We start from the raw sequence: 15,114 nt of genomic DNA, 5'->3' as shown, positions 1-15,114 counted from the left end.
ATATAAATTAAAAAATTATAAAAATGCTATTCTCCTTTAAAGAGATATGATGATCTCAAAGTTCCTAATTTCTCACTATGGTCTCCCATTTGCTGTTCTTCCTCCTCTCCCTGTAAATATGACATAATATTGGTTTATCCTATTCAACATTCACAACATCCTCTGTGCACAGGCAGGAGTGATGGTTGTATTGATGAGATCATTGCAAAATGCAGACTGAAGGTAGCTTCAGTAGCCTTCAGTATCAAGTAGGTAGGTAGCTTTATCAGCCATATACGGCTTGAATTCCAGCTGATTCCTACTAAATCAACTTATATTGGAGCCATGGGTGGCCCTGTTGGCACCCCATGGCTCAGCAAAAGTTGTTTGAAAAATCAAAGGGTGCGTTGGAAAATTGGTGGTCAAACAGCAATCCCATCCAATCAGATGCAGTCACTGTTTGATTATTCAGACAACCATGGGCCTAGTGGCTGCCTAAATACATGTAGCTGGCAGTACAGATTTATTTATACATGTGTATGGCTAGCTTAAGCTAACCTTGGCTACAGGGGAACATTAGCTATATAGGGGTCCCTGTATCCCTCAGAGATAAGGTTGCATTGACCACAAAACTGGGTTTTCTGTGTCCCCAAGACTTGTCTATATCTTGTATCATAGAGTTTTATTAGTACTACTAGTGGATGTATTTTTAGAATCCTGCAGCAATAAAATGCTGATTTGTGAAGTGGCTGTTCCCAGCAAGATCTGTACATATAGTTTTATGTTGAATGTTAACATTATTATATTGGATGAGTGCTATTACAAAGAAAGGATCATCCAAAGATTATTAGGCGCTCAAGAGACTACGAGTTCAAAACAGGATTCCATTGCACCTCTGAAGATACCAAAGCATGTTATTTTGAACTCCCCACAAGTACGCCAAAGAAATTACAAACAGAAAATGTCCATTGGAAGAGATCAGAAGACATTGGAAGACAGATATCTGGGTATGTTGATTTGTCTTCTATGAAATTAAAATGAGAACATGATGCACTATATAGCGATAGAGTATCTCTGCACACTTCCAGCCTGCTGACCTGTAAGGAAACTATAAATATTTTACCCTGCATAGAAAATGATTTAGGCACAATAAGAAGGACTCTGCTCAAATTTATATTGGCTGTTTTATTTTACGTGAAGGGGCTTATGTGAGCTAAGCATATTAAAATGAATCTAAAGCCAAAAACATTTTTCTTTTATTTTGGTTAGAGTATGGAATAATTATAACCCCTGTTATTTTTTTTGCCATCTGTGTCCCATTGGGGAGCTTTACCCTCATTTCCTGTTTGCAGACAAAAGAGAGAGGAAATATCTTCAAAGTCAGGGAAATGCCCTCTCAGTTGTCACCCAAAAAAAATCCCTTTTGGAAAGTGTCCCTTCTCTTACTTTTCTGACTGGGGTTTTAATCCCTGAATACTTTCCAAAATTAAAAAATGTTTGGCCTTTAAATTTACTTTCATGTTATTTACCTCCATGGCCTTAATCCTATAAATACTGTGGCAGAGGGACTCGTAGACTTCAATATAGCGCAAATGCCATGATGTCCCTGTACTTGTAGTCCAGTAAATGCATCCTCCAGCCCCATATGTAAAGGGCCAAACCTCCGTATGGACTGGGGGCTGGGGGATTAGTCTGCAGTGACTGCAATGCTTTTCTGGCTCCAATGCAAAAATAAATAAATAAATGCACTTTTTAAAATGTATTATTGTGAGTACATTTATAGTTTTTTTTGAAAAAGTGGAATATGCCTTTAACCCAGTCTCCTCTATTTAAAATGGACAAGATTAATTTTAGTAGAGTTTTATTTAGAGTTTTATTTATATGCTGAAGAAACTGGAAAAATAATTTCTATAAGGAGTTTAGGAATGATTGAAAGTGTGTGGAAATACTCAGCATTGCCTAATTTCTCAATCACTTTTTGCCAGACTGTTGCAAACAATAAAGTTTTCTAATATACTTTTATAAAATAGTTACTGTCCTAGCTAGCTACCTCTTTCCATTTAAACAGTTGAAATTACTGGCCATGTTAGAAAATCTTCCTAGAGTTACATCTCTTACCAGCAAATGTAGCACTTGTCTTATCACTCCTATTATAAATGTGTGAGAAAGGTAAAAGACAAAAGGTAATCTGTTTATCAAATTCATACATATATTCACACATTTATCCCAAAAAAAAAAGAAAATCTTCCTAGACAACAGTCATTCTGGCAAATATCTCATATTTTTTTTTCTTTCATTGATCAATATTTCGGAAGTTAAAGGATTGTAATATAAAATATATACATTTAAATATCTTTGGAAAAGTACATCAAGATTCTATTTTTTTTTATTTCATTTGCAGAAAATTGGCCACCAGGACAACAGCAGCAAGACACAATCCGTGGGCTGGCGTATTCCATTTGAAAAGCTCCCCTTGAAGACAAGACAAAAAGCTTTAATGTGAATTTAAACTGTGTTTAAAGCGTCTGTCTCAGTCTACTTTTCATGCATTGTAATATCGATAGAAATGAAAATGTAATCAGAATTAAGAATTGTTTAAAACAATATGGCACACATATGGGAATGTCATTTATCTAGACATATGTTGACAGGAAGAAAATTTCAATTGAACTTGCTTGCACAATAATAATTGTAAAAGTGTATTGAAATGTATCAAAAGCCAAATATTTTTTAGCATAGGACTTTATGTTTGCGTCCTCGGATTTATTTCTGTGCCCTCGCTGGGAGATTTACTCTTTCCATTGTCTGGGTGACTAAACGTGAGGGAAGATCTAAAATGTGCAGTTGTCATAGAATAGGAAGTGAGTGGAAATCTTCCAATTGGGACATTTATTCTAAAAAATGCTGAAGGGGTTTCCCTCACTTTGAAGGGTTTTACTCACTTCTTCTGTTCTGTGGCTATAGGACAAGAAATGAAGGGAAATCGTCTCAATGGGACACAGATGGCAAAAAAAAAAAAAAATCTGATATGGGTTTTGTTAATTTCTTATGCTATTTAAAATGACAAAATAAAAAGTTTTGGGTTAAGATACACTTGAACATGTTGCTTTTCATGACAGCCAAACTAATATTAGCTTTTACTAATCTCGTGTAAAACAAGTAATGTAAGGCGATTGTTGAATAATTGCTCTGCATTACTGCACACGATTTCTCATCATGAATAGCCATGCTTAAGCTGGCCATACACAGTTTGAATATTGGCTGTTTCCTGCTGAACCGACTGAAATTTGATCTAGGGTGGCCCTGCCAACACCACCCGGATCAACGACTGTAAAAAAAAAAAACAGGTGGAAAATTGTCTACTAAACTGTGACTGGTGAGGATGACTATCACTCACTGTTTTTAACTTTTGTTAAATATAGTGATTATGCTAATGAGGCCCAACTATGGCATTGTATAACTTCCTTTGACCCTTTTACATTTACCTTTGGAAACTTGCAACATATTGATGGGCTGTGTTTTATAAATGTGTCCCATTATTTTATATGCTTAATCTTTTTAATTTTGTATTGTGCTCTTGAAAATGTGATTTGCACGTGATGTCTATTGACAGTCGATTACTGATGAAAGGATGGCGTAACCACACCAGAAATTACCAAGAGGAGTCTGGCTCTGGACAAGACAGTGAGATATCTTGGGATGAAGATGTTCCAGTGATGAGCGAATGTGTGTGGCTGGTGAGAAGGCCATCTTACAGTAAAAGGGATTTGCTTTTGCCTTTTGGTTCTGGTATTTTCTTTTTGCGCTGTTGTGACCATGTTTCATATGAGTCGAGTTCTTGTCAGTTGAGGGTGGACAAAAGTACGCAATAGCTCTGTGAATGTTTATTGATTCAGGTGTGGATATTTCTAGACAATATTAATTCAATTACTGGAAGAGAGATGATAAAACAGTAAATGAGCAGGTCACATTTCCACCCATGGTAATCCTTCCTGGTTGCCTTCCAGTAGTCCCTGGCGTGCCTACAATTCATATAGGGACTAGAAGCAAAGTCTTAGCAGGGTCAGGAGTCTGGGTGGTCATTTTTGCTCCATAAAGTCTATTAAACTAGCTGGGATCCTTAGGCCTTTTAGCAACGGTGTGTTAGAGAGCTTAAAGTGACATTAAAGTCAAACTTTTTTTCCCCCCTTCTAAAATCCTGCTGTAGGGACTTACCTTAAATGATGCCTCTTAACCCGATCATCTTCTTCTTTACTGTCCTTTTCAGCTGTCCCTCCAGTGCTGGTGTGGGTCTCCGACCCAGCGCTGACTCCTCTGTCCTCCTCTTCTCTGCTGTCCCACAGGTGTCTGTGCGGGTGCACGCTGCTCCATAGACTTACCTTGTGTCTCTCCTCATCTCCCGGCCGAACATCTGAACTGCAAATGCTCCCGCCCCACAATCCTTTGTGGCCGCCTGAGACTTTTCAGATGTTGGACAGGAGCGCATGGCGAAGACACAGGTAAGTTTAAAGCCTTTTTCAAAAACACGCGAGGGTTTAATAACCCTTTAAAGCGGATCTGAACTCAAGAAGAAAAAAATTCATTATTGCAAATTACCAGTCCTTAGATGTGGAAACTGCATTAGTTTTCTGTTTTCAGTATTTTTTTTCCTTTATTTTTACCTGGTTATCCTGCCAGTAACACGCTTTCTATCCCAGGATGACAATACTCATTCATTTTACTGTATCTGTGGAGGGGCAGCGCTGTCCACCATGGGCAGCTTAACAGTTGCTGCTCTGCCAGCTGCCTGACCTCATGCTGATAATCCACGCAGTCTCCTGAAAATGTGTAATAGTATCACATAACAGTGCGTGTAGTTAATAGGTATGTAACCAACAATCGGGCTCTGTGTTCATACTGTTATACTTACTTAGTAGCTGGATGACACCATGTGTTATCAGCAGTGAATAAGGCCACAAACATCAAATCTCAAGGAGGGCTCTAACCTCTTAGCTCCACAATCTAAGCCCGGAGAATTATTCTTAGGCAAACTAAAAAAGCAAAACAATATAAACATGATTTTTTTATAGGTAATTCTGATTTTAAAGGCTTAATACTATACTGTTCAGATAACTAGAGCTGGCTATACAGTAGAGTAGACAGTGATTAAAAGAGAACTATGGGTCAACATTTTTTGCCCATAGTTGTCCTTAGGATCACAGGAGGACATATACCTTGTGCTGGAGAATCGGAGAGGAGAAGGGGGAATCACTGCGAAGAGAGGTGACTGACAGTTACTGCTCTCTGCAGCGAGATGATCGGGAACTGAGCGGTTGGCGGTATGTTGTCACTCAGTTGCCAATCAGTAAAGCCGACATGTGACAGCTTCAGTGTCAGACATTGTCTCTAATTATGGGGAGTAGTGTATTTCACTCTCCCCATCCTTTGTACGTGTGGCTGGGGGGGGTGCTCTGGTCACAGCTGATTGGATGTGCACTTCCGGGTTTGCATGAGTTTGAGTTTGCATCAAACCTGAGGCTATCCCTACTAAGGATAGATCTTCAAGTCTTTGGAATTGGGACCAGGAGAGAAGGCCAGCAACTCAGGCTTACTTCCTCAGTTAACCATGAAAATGTTAACATGACTGATTGCAAATTGCCCCATGAATGTTAACCAGTGGTGTCTGCTGCTAGCTAAATATGTGTACCCCTGCTTGCATTTTACTGTGGTTTTATGTAATAGCTCGCATGTGTGTATACGCAATTAAAATGATAACAATTAGTGTACTGTATGATTATTTCCCACCATTAATGCATGCTAAAGTGTTTCTATTTGTGATTTAGATGTTCCTGGCTCATCACAGACATATCTGCCACTACCATTTTTGTGCCATTCTACCCTCAGGACAAAAATAGACTAACCATACACACAAATACACCCACGTACACTCTCTTATTATATTGACTCCTATTGCTGCCTCCTATAATATGTGTACATCAAGACAGTCCGTAACATTTACTCTTTCATCCTACACCAAAGCCCAAAGTTGATAGGTATTGAGGTGAGCCGATTACTCCATGCTGCCCCTAGGGACTTCTCATTTACAAAAAGGACACTGAAAAGTAGGATTTGAACACACTGACCTTCAACAGACACCACATCAAATATTTGCATCATGATTTCTTTCATTAGTTGCAATCAGAAAGCCAATGTTATTTTCAAAGCTGGGCTGATGTCAGTCAGATGACTCTGCTGCTTATGATCCTGCCGCTGGTAATTTGTCAAAATTGCCAGTGTTAGGATCGTTAAGAGGCTGCCTATTTGTCCCTATAGATTAGCACCCTTGAAAAATGACACACCTATCACTAGACAATGAGAATAAGCAGCGTTCGGGCCAGTGACAGAACAACATCTCATTGTATCTGGCTGCAGAGGGAGCAATTACATAGCGATCTTTAGCGATCCTGCCAATGGTGATTTGTCTCTAGTGGTAGAATCGTTCATCAGACATCAACCTTATAGTATTTTACAAAGTACTCTGCTTTCCAGTCAAATCTAAGAAAAATAACACTAAATGCTAATGTCATCTTCCGGAGTTGCACCCTGACTATACACTAGACAATTTTCAGTTTCAAGCAAGTTTCAATTACAAAATGAATCAAACTAATGATGGCAACCTACCACTAACTGTTATTGGTATGTTACCTGGTTCTGCTTAGTTTGCATTGCAATTTAAACCCTAAAAACCACAAAAGTGGTAAATAGTGCGACTAAAGTGCCCAAGTGTATTTCTGTTGTAGCCGCTATAAAGGGTATGGATATCAGTCATCAGTAAATTTGATATGCAATGACTTGTTTTTAGGAATGGTGTAATTATGCATAAGAAAAATCAGTAGGGCTCCTGCACACCAGCGGCCATATTATACTGCGGTCACTGGTATATGCAGTGCCAATGCATGGAGAAAAACATTGTACTGTTTACTTTTTTTCTGTTTTTACAGCTTTATAGAAATATAACAAAATGACATTTAATTCATCTTTAGTCACTGCAGAGGGTTGCTGCTCTGAACAAAAAAAAAATCAGTGATAGGAATTTATCAAAACTGGAGCAGACAGAATATGGAGCAGTTGCCCATAGTAGCCAATCAGCTTCTATCTTTCATTTGCAACTCTTAAATGGACAAATTTAAGAGAGAAGCTGATTGGTTAATATAGACAACTGCTCCAGATCCTGTCTGCTCCAGTTTTGATAAATTCCAACCAGTATGTCCTCCTTTTTTTTTTCAGTGCACACCAATGCCTACATTTGTAAAATACAAATTCTTAGGCAGATAAAACAGCTCCCGTAAATGTATTTTGTCTGTGTATTTATCTCTTTGCCTGGAGTTCGGCTTTATTAATATTCTTTTGACTGAGGCGGAGGAACACAAGTGAGTACTCACCGGCCCACATGAGACAGGAAAATTATACTTTTTTGTAAGCCTTGTGGTCAGGCCACTGTGGGCCATTCAAGATGTCATATAAATGCATTGTACTGCTTGTTTGGTGTAGACTAAGGTCCCTTGTTGTAGAAAAAGTCAAGTTGACCTGTGATAACAGAAATTATTACAGGGGATCCATTATAGAGTATGATGGAGTGATTGAATAAAAAGTCTCAATGAAATACTGTATTTATGCATCATATTGTGATGTTCCCATCCTATATAATGCTGCAGGAGAACAGGAGGACGTGTATCCAGTGTTTCTACAACTTTCTTTTCTTTTCACAGGTGGCCCAAAATGCTACAGGCAGACTAGCTGGGAAAGATCATTGTGTCTGTGAGGTGCTTCTACCAGACAGTTCCTTCCCTGCCAAACGGGTGGGAGCTCTGGAGGATGAGACCGTGCGGCTGAGCAACAGAGTGGAAGATGAAATGCAGAAGGTTATCTTTTTACGGCTTATAAAAAAAAAGTATTTTTAATAGTTAAAAAGACTAATGATGTACAAGGTGGTCAAAAGCAGATGCAATTTTAATCAACCTAGAACACTACCTTAAAACAGAACATATACTATAGATATATCTATATATCTATAGATATAGATATCTTCGATGACATTATTGAATGTTCTGACCATATTTTTCATATGAACATTTGTACGAAAATCTGCTAGTGTACGGTTGGCTTTAGGGAATTCTAGGTCCTGCTGGTACAGCAGCTGGGAAACCACACAAGCCATACAAGACATATACAGGGTTATTCACAAAAGGGTGAAGAGTTTGGAGAAGGCCGGAGAAGTAAACAATCTAGGACAATATAGCTGATTTGGAAAAATTCTCCAATTCAGCTTACTTTCCAGTTCAGCTATGTTGTCCTAGATTGTTCGCTTCTCGTGCCTTCTCCAAACTCTTCACCCTTCTGTGAATAACCCTGATAGTGTTGCATGTGTACATGCATGCACTACTTTTAACTTTAACTGCAATTTACAAAGAAAATAAACTTGTGGTTTGCTTTATAGTAAACATTTGCAGACAAGTTATTAAGCTTACCCTGTATTACAGGTACCTGTAACCTTAAAACATTTTTTTTTTTAATCCCGCACTCTGCAAAAGAAGAATTGTCTTCCCTGTTGGGTGGTGAGACCTACCTTGCTCTCTTCAAGAGCTACGACAGCTGAGGAATCTTCTGGATTCAGATACATATTGCCAGGTGTCTTGCTGTGTATAATAGTTCCTTCCATTTGCCCATATATACAGTATATAGTGTGTGGCTTGAGATGCAGATGAAAAATACACCCATTTGGGTGTCTGCTGAAGGCTGTAGCTCTGTAAGAGAAAATGTAGGACTTTCCACCCACTGGAGAGGTAAGCACTAAGAGGTTTCTTTTCAAGGAGCAAGTTTTTAGAACTTTTTTTAGATGATACTGTCGCTTAATTTAAAAGTAAGACAAAAGTTCAACTGTATAGAAGACTTAATATATTTACCTATTGTGTTATAGCACTGCCGATCTTTAATCCACCAACGCAGAAGAATTCTTCTCATTCGACACGCATCTGGAAGTGTTGGATGCCTGTTCCCCCAATGAGCGTTGTGGTTCCTTCCACCTCTCTACATCTGCACAGGACGCAGTAGAGATATGGGGACCAAAGGAAGGAACCACAGCGCTGGGTGAGAAACCCGTCACCTGACACTCAGAAGTGGGACAGGCAAGTATATTATGGGGTCTATTCACGAAGCAGCCGAAGGATCTAGCCGTAGCTTCGGCCCCAGGAGCTTCGGCCCCAGGACCCCTTTGGTTCAGTAGAACCGAAGGGCTGCTGTACGGGCTATTCCCTATAGCCCGTACAGCTCCCAAAGTTGGCCGAGCGGCTCAGTCGAGCCGAAGGCATATGCCTCGGCTCGACTGAACCGCACTGAAAGCCGATGCTGGCCGAATGGCCGGCCATGGCTCTGGCCACTTGCAGAGAGATCAGCGTTCTTGGTTACCAGGTAACCAGGGACACTGATCTCCAGACAGCCCAACTCTCCCGGCGCTCCGGGAGTCTCCCGATATTAGATAGCGTCTCCCGACCGCCCGGGAGAGAAACACTTTCTAAAGGAACGTTTTGCTCTGCTCAATCGAGCAGAGTAAACCTTTCCCTGCTTTTTTTTTTATTCTGACATCGAGCCGTTGGTTGCCGTCAGAATAATAATAAAAAAATTTCACCAGAGGAATGCATTGCTAGATTCCTATTGGCTATTTCAATTTGCAATAGCCAATAGCAAACTAGCTATTGCACCCGCCCACTGCTGCTGTAAATCAGCATAGGGGACCTGCAGTTCTCCATCAGGTCCCCTCTAGTGATTGACAGTAGCAGAGGGCCGGTGCAATAGCTAGTTTGCAAATTGCAATAGCCAATAGGAATATAACAATGCATTCCTATGGCGAAATTATTATTTTTTGACGGCAGCAGAACCGCCCCCAATAGAAAACAGTTGTGCAGAGCTAGCTGTCACTGCTAGCTCCGCACAATCATTTTCTATTGTTTTTTTTAACTTTTTTAACTATTTTGCTAATCTGCTCGGTCCCGCAGAGCAGAACAGCTGAGCTGATTGCCGCTCAGCGGCATTCGGCTATTTACTCACTGCTGTTCGTCATCTATAAGAATAGACCGAACAGCAGCGAGTAGCCTGCCGTAGGTTCGGCTTAGCCGATCCAGATGTTGGATCGGCTGTGCCGAACTCCTTCTGCATTTCTGCGAAGCCACCCGATGTACGGCTGATTTCAGCCGATATACAGCTGGAATCCGCCGTACCAGCCTGAATTAAATATCCGAAGAGCGTTCGGCTCACTTTGCTTCAGGTCGGTCGTTCACTAGGCTGCCTACGGCAGTTTACTGAATAGACCCGCATGTCTTGCTTTTTAAGAGGCATTTTTGTTTTACTTTTAATTTTAGAAACAGTCACCACATTTACTAACCTTTAGCCCACTGTTACCAATTAGTAACTAGCAGTTAGCTATACTGAATTGTTTACTGTAAGGGATCTTTTTATAGACACACCATAGAATACAACAAAAGAATGAATGTTTTTACAAATATGGCTTGAAGTTCTCTCAGGCCAGCTTACAACAGATGTAGTTTATGTAATGAAGCAACTGTTACCTGTATTACTCTTTACTGAAAAATGACACCATCTTTCTTATAGTTAGACGAACAGGACATCCGACTGGACACATACTTGGAAAAGATTATAAACTTGACCAGTAGAGTGGAATATTTGGAGAAGTTGCGTCCTGAAGCCTTAATGGAAGTCAACTTTGAAGTTTTGAAAAAGGAGATCAAGGAAATGGAAATGTACATCTCAGCAATGAGGGTCAAACCAAATGGAAACACCGTTGAAGTGGAAACTCTTTATAATGAGGTATGTCCTTTAAATATCCAATACAGGTGACTTTTAGCTATAGGAGATGGAAACGTTATCACCAGTCCATGAGCAGCTGTACTCCATTGTTTAATCAATGTAACTTGTGCTTTTAGGTCAAGAATATGTCAAAGACTGTCGGACAACTAGAAACGCTTGACACGAACAATGTTCTAAAAACCAAGAGAGAAATGGAGAATTTCAAGAAACGTCTTGTGGATTGTGAAAAAGGTCTCAAACCGAAACCTCCAATGATGGTGCCCTTAGGTAAGATAGCTGAGACATACATGCAGCAAGTAATTAGTTAAAGGCTAAGTTTACTTTCCTTACCATGTTTTAATGTTACACCCATATTCAGGGCGTAACATGAAACATGGCATGCAGGAGCCAGAGCATCGTGATTCCTTTACTGGCTCTAATGCAAAACGATAATAAATGCATTTTCTCTTTTATGAAGAAGTGTGCATTTATTTATTTCTAAAAGGTGAAATTTGCCTTTTTGTCAGAAATGCCTTTACAATAAAATGTGGACAATATGGACATGCACAAGAGGTTGCAATGATATACACTACTGCCTACATATGTTTACTTTTAATTTAACTGGTCACATATTTACTTTCAGTTTTCTGTGTCATATGATAACTTTTTATCTCACCAGGGGCAGAAGTGCTGTGAGGAGACTCAACAAAATAACTAATTAATGCAGCCACATTTAACAAGGGACAGTAGAGTTGGAAATCCAAAGTTGAAATCCATAGCAATAACATCTTTGGAGTTCTATTTTTTTTTATTATTAAAAAATGGTCTCCTGGCAGCTGAAAAATGCAGCTCAGTTTGCAATCCCCTCTCTACTGCTGTCCTGCACAGTAATTTATTTTCATCAAAAGATGTCCTCAGCCTGCTGGGTTAAATGACACCCAGCAATATTTAACTTTAAAGACTGAGGTCATACAGTGATTGCAGAGTTCCATGACCTGGCACCCCAGAGGGGCATTTTTACTTTGCAAGGGATAATTTTCCCCTTAGCTTAGTGAACGAGGTAAAGCTGAATTCTATCATCCAGCCATTTGCAACCAAAAATACTGTTTTTTTTCCTTGCAGTTGATTGGGTATTCCTTGCATAGTAAATAGATAATCTGCGCTTCTGGAGAGAGGTAGTAAAGAAGGAAAATTAAGTGAATACTTAAATAATTAAAATGGTAGTATACATGGAATAAATAAGTGAATAATTAAATAATTAAAAATAGTGAACAAATCTAATAAACCCAGAGCAGCTCTAAAAAGGGGATTAAAGAAATCCCTACGGTAATCAATCAAAATAAAAAGCGCTAAAGGTATTAAATAATGTGTATAAAAAGTGGAAGATAGGTTTTCAGGCGGGTCGGCCTGGAGCCTATTAATGTATATGAAATGTGATTAATAAACCAATACAAAATTGCTGTGATAAATGCTGTGATTTATCTTTATCACAGCAATTTTGTATTGGTTTATTAATCACATTTCATATACATTAATAGGCTCCAGGCCGACCCGCCTGAAAACCTATCTTCCACTTTTTATACACATTATTTAATACCTTTAGCGCTTTTTATTTTGATTGATTCCTTGCATAGTAAATGTTCACAATTACAATAAATTAAGGAAAACTTTACTTGCAAAGTGAACAGTCTTTTTGCCTTTAGTGAATTAACCCCATAGTACAATGATACAGAGGACGGCAATAGCATCTTCACATCAGCTCTACTTGAATCATTAATGATTGCCCACCCATCTTCCGGAGGAGTTCGGAAGATGAGGAGGACGCATGTGAACAATCTGAAGACTTTTGGAAAAGATAGGTATAAAAAAAATATACAGCAAGACATATTGCTAGAGGACCTCTAGGGAGGAGGAGGACAACTTGTGGGAAGGGTAGCCCAGAGCCTAGAGTTGGGCTTTACCTGACATTTTTGTACAATGTAGCTTACAACATCGGGAGTTAAATTTTAAAAATGCCTTCAGGTAACTCAACTATTAACAAAAATGTATCTTATTTGTGTATCACTCAGCTGCCTCCTGCCTTTTGGAAGGGGGTCTAAATTTGTTCCCCATGGTCCCTATTTGCGTTGCAAAAATCTCACGCTTAGTCTACTCTTTTGTACTGAGATTGTAGTCTATCACAGAAGTGAGCTTGGAGCGATGACTACTTTACAACACACAGGGACCATGGGGAACAAAAGTAGCCACCCTCCAGAAGGAAGGACAGTGTCAGCACCAATTCAGAGATGATTTGAGGATCTCCAGCCGAGTGATACACAAACAAGATACATTTTTTGTTAATAGTTAAGGTACTTGAATGCATTTTTAGGAATTAACTCCTGAGTTTAGTGTCACTTTAAGAGCCAGTCAATGTAATCTGGGATATGGATAGGTATATATCTGGATAGCTAACAGTGTTTGACCTCAGTGAGAAAGGCAACCTCAGCAGAGTCACACCTATCTTTAGGTGATGATTTTCACAAGGTAAAAATAAAGCATAGGCTTGGGTAGATTAATGCATCTGTGACTTAGCCTACAGTATTTAGGAGACATGGAAATGTTGTCCTTTTTTTAAGTGAATAGAGACTTTTTGATTATACATTATAGTGAGCCATGTGCAATGTTACATTGCATATGAAATTATACATTATTACATTTTAGTACAATATTCAATAACTACATTATACTGTTGAATAGATTTAAAGGTTAAAATGTTTTCATAAATCTTTCTACAGGTTCTTGTCAGCATCAAGGCTTAGCCCGTATTGGTAAACCCAACCTTCTGCAGCTCAACTGGAAAGGAAGTGCATACAAGTCAGGAGCATGGGGCAAAGATGCAGCATGGAACACCACCAAGAGGTCACTGTACTGGGTGGCTCCTCTAAATGCTGATGGACGAGTTCTTGAGTCTGTACGCATTTACCCATTCATGTCCGACCTGCAGATGTACAAGAATTTCATCGATCTACCCCTCTCTGTACTTATTAAAGGGAAATGGAACCACACCTTTGCTGGCCAAGGTGCTGGAATGGTTGTATACAACAACAATTTGTACTACAACTGCTACAACAGCCATGATATGTGCAGAGTTAGTTTGACCAGTGGAGTCTACCAAAGAAAGCCTCTTCCTAACGCATTGTTCAACAACCGCGTTTCTTACGCTGGCACTACATACCAAGACTTTGACTTTGCTTCAGATGAGAAGGGTCTCTGGGTTATGTATACCACTGAAAAAAGCGCTGGGAAAATTGTGGTGGGTAAGGTCAATGTTGCCACCTTGACTGTTGATATTAGCTGGACTACCACACAGCAAAAGTCTGGTGTAAGCAATGCTTTCATGATCTGTGGAGTCCTCTATGCCACTCGTTCACTTAACCCGAAGATGGAAGAGGTCTTCTACATGTTTGACACCAAAACAGGAAAAGAGGGTCAGCTAAGTATTGTAATGGAAAAGATGGCCGAGAAAGTGCAAAGTCTTAGTTACAATTCAAATGAACGCAAGATTTACATGTACAGTGAAGGCTACCTGTTACATTATGATGTTGCTATGAAGCCTTGAGGTTTCTTGCCCCTGTACATTGTCTCTTATTAGGGCTTTTATATTCTTACTACTGTCTGTCCCTTTTGACTACCTGGCCTAAATACCTATCACTGCTCAGAAAAACATCAGAATAGATTGCAGCATTTAAGATGTATACTCTGCATATTTTCTTCTAATATACACAATGTGTTCTGTATCACTTTTAAGACCATTTTACATAAATTTGTCTGACTGATGGGTTTTAAAAAATTATTATGTTAGCAAATAAACACATACATGTGATGAACGATGCTGTTCTATTAATACCCAATGTGCAAGAGTGTAAAAGCATGTTTCTTTTTGTATGTTCCTGAGCAGGTAGCAATTTCTATAAGAACAATTTTCTAGTCTCCTATACACATAATCAATTTCAACCATCTCTGGTTTCTTTAAAATGTTTTATCTTATCTCAATTCACAAAATTATCAGGAAATTTTGAGGGGGAGGAGTGTTAATCAGCCTTGATATGTTCAAATAAGAATTACTTAAGAATGTATTTAAACAAAATCAGACTGTGATTTCATGTTAAAAATAAAGTAACTGAAATATGAACAAGGTGTTTGGTCATCAGCTATAAAAAGACTTTGGATTGTGGTCAAGTGGGCACAATCTACTCTAACAGGTGTCCACCAAAAACAAAATAAAAAAACAAAAAACTGCTATACTGCTGCATTGAA

The 15,114-nt window shown here is 39.1% G+C and overlaps 1 protein-coding gene across 1 annotated transcript in view; it reads left to right on the top strand.

The window, feature by feature from the left end:
• LOC108800500 (olfactomedin) overlaps positions 1–14,626 on the top strand; it is an 18,673-nt gene extending 4,047 nt beyond the window's left edge. The window contains exons 2-5 of the mRNA XM_018572485.1: positions 7,728–7,880; positions 10,624–10,839; positions 10,956–11,106; positions 13,593–14,626. Coding sequence (XP_018427987.1) covers positions 7,728–7,880; positions 10,624–10,839; positions 10,956–11,106; positions 13,593–14,416 — 1,344 coding nt within the window. The 3' untranslated portion in view covers positions 14,417–14,626. The remainder of the gene's footprint in view (positions 1–7,727; positions 7,881–10,623; positions 10,840–10,955; positions 11,107–13,592) is intronic.
• Positions 14,627–15,114: the final 488 nt, after the last annotated feature.

Source organism: Nanorana parkeri, unplaced genomic scaffold, assembly GCF_000935625.1.
Source record: "Nanorana parkeri isolate BGI_ZX_2015 unplaced genomic scaffold, ASM93562v1 scaffold2046, whole genome shotgun sequence".
Taxonomy (NCBI): domain Eukaryota; kingdom Metazoa; phylum Chordata; class Amphibia; order Anura; family Dicroglossidae; genus Nanorana; species Nanorana parkeri.
The sequence above is the reverse complement of the archived record's forward strand: the minus strand, read 5'-3'. Positions and strand labels throughout refer to the sequence as shown.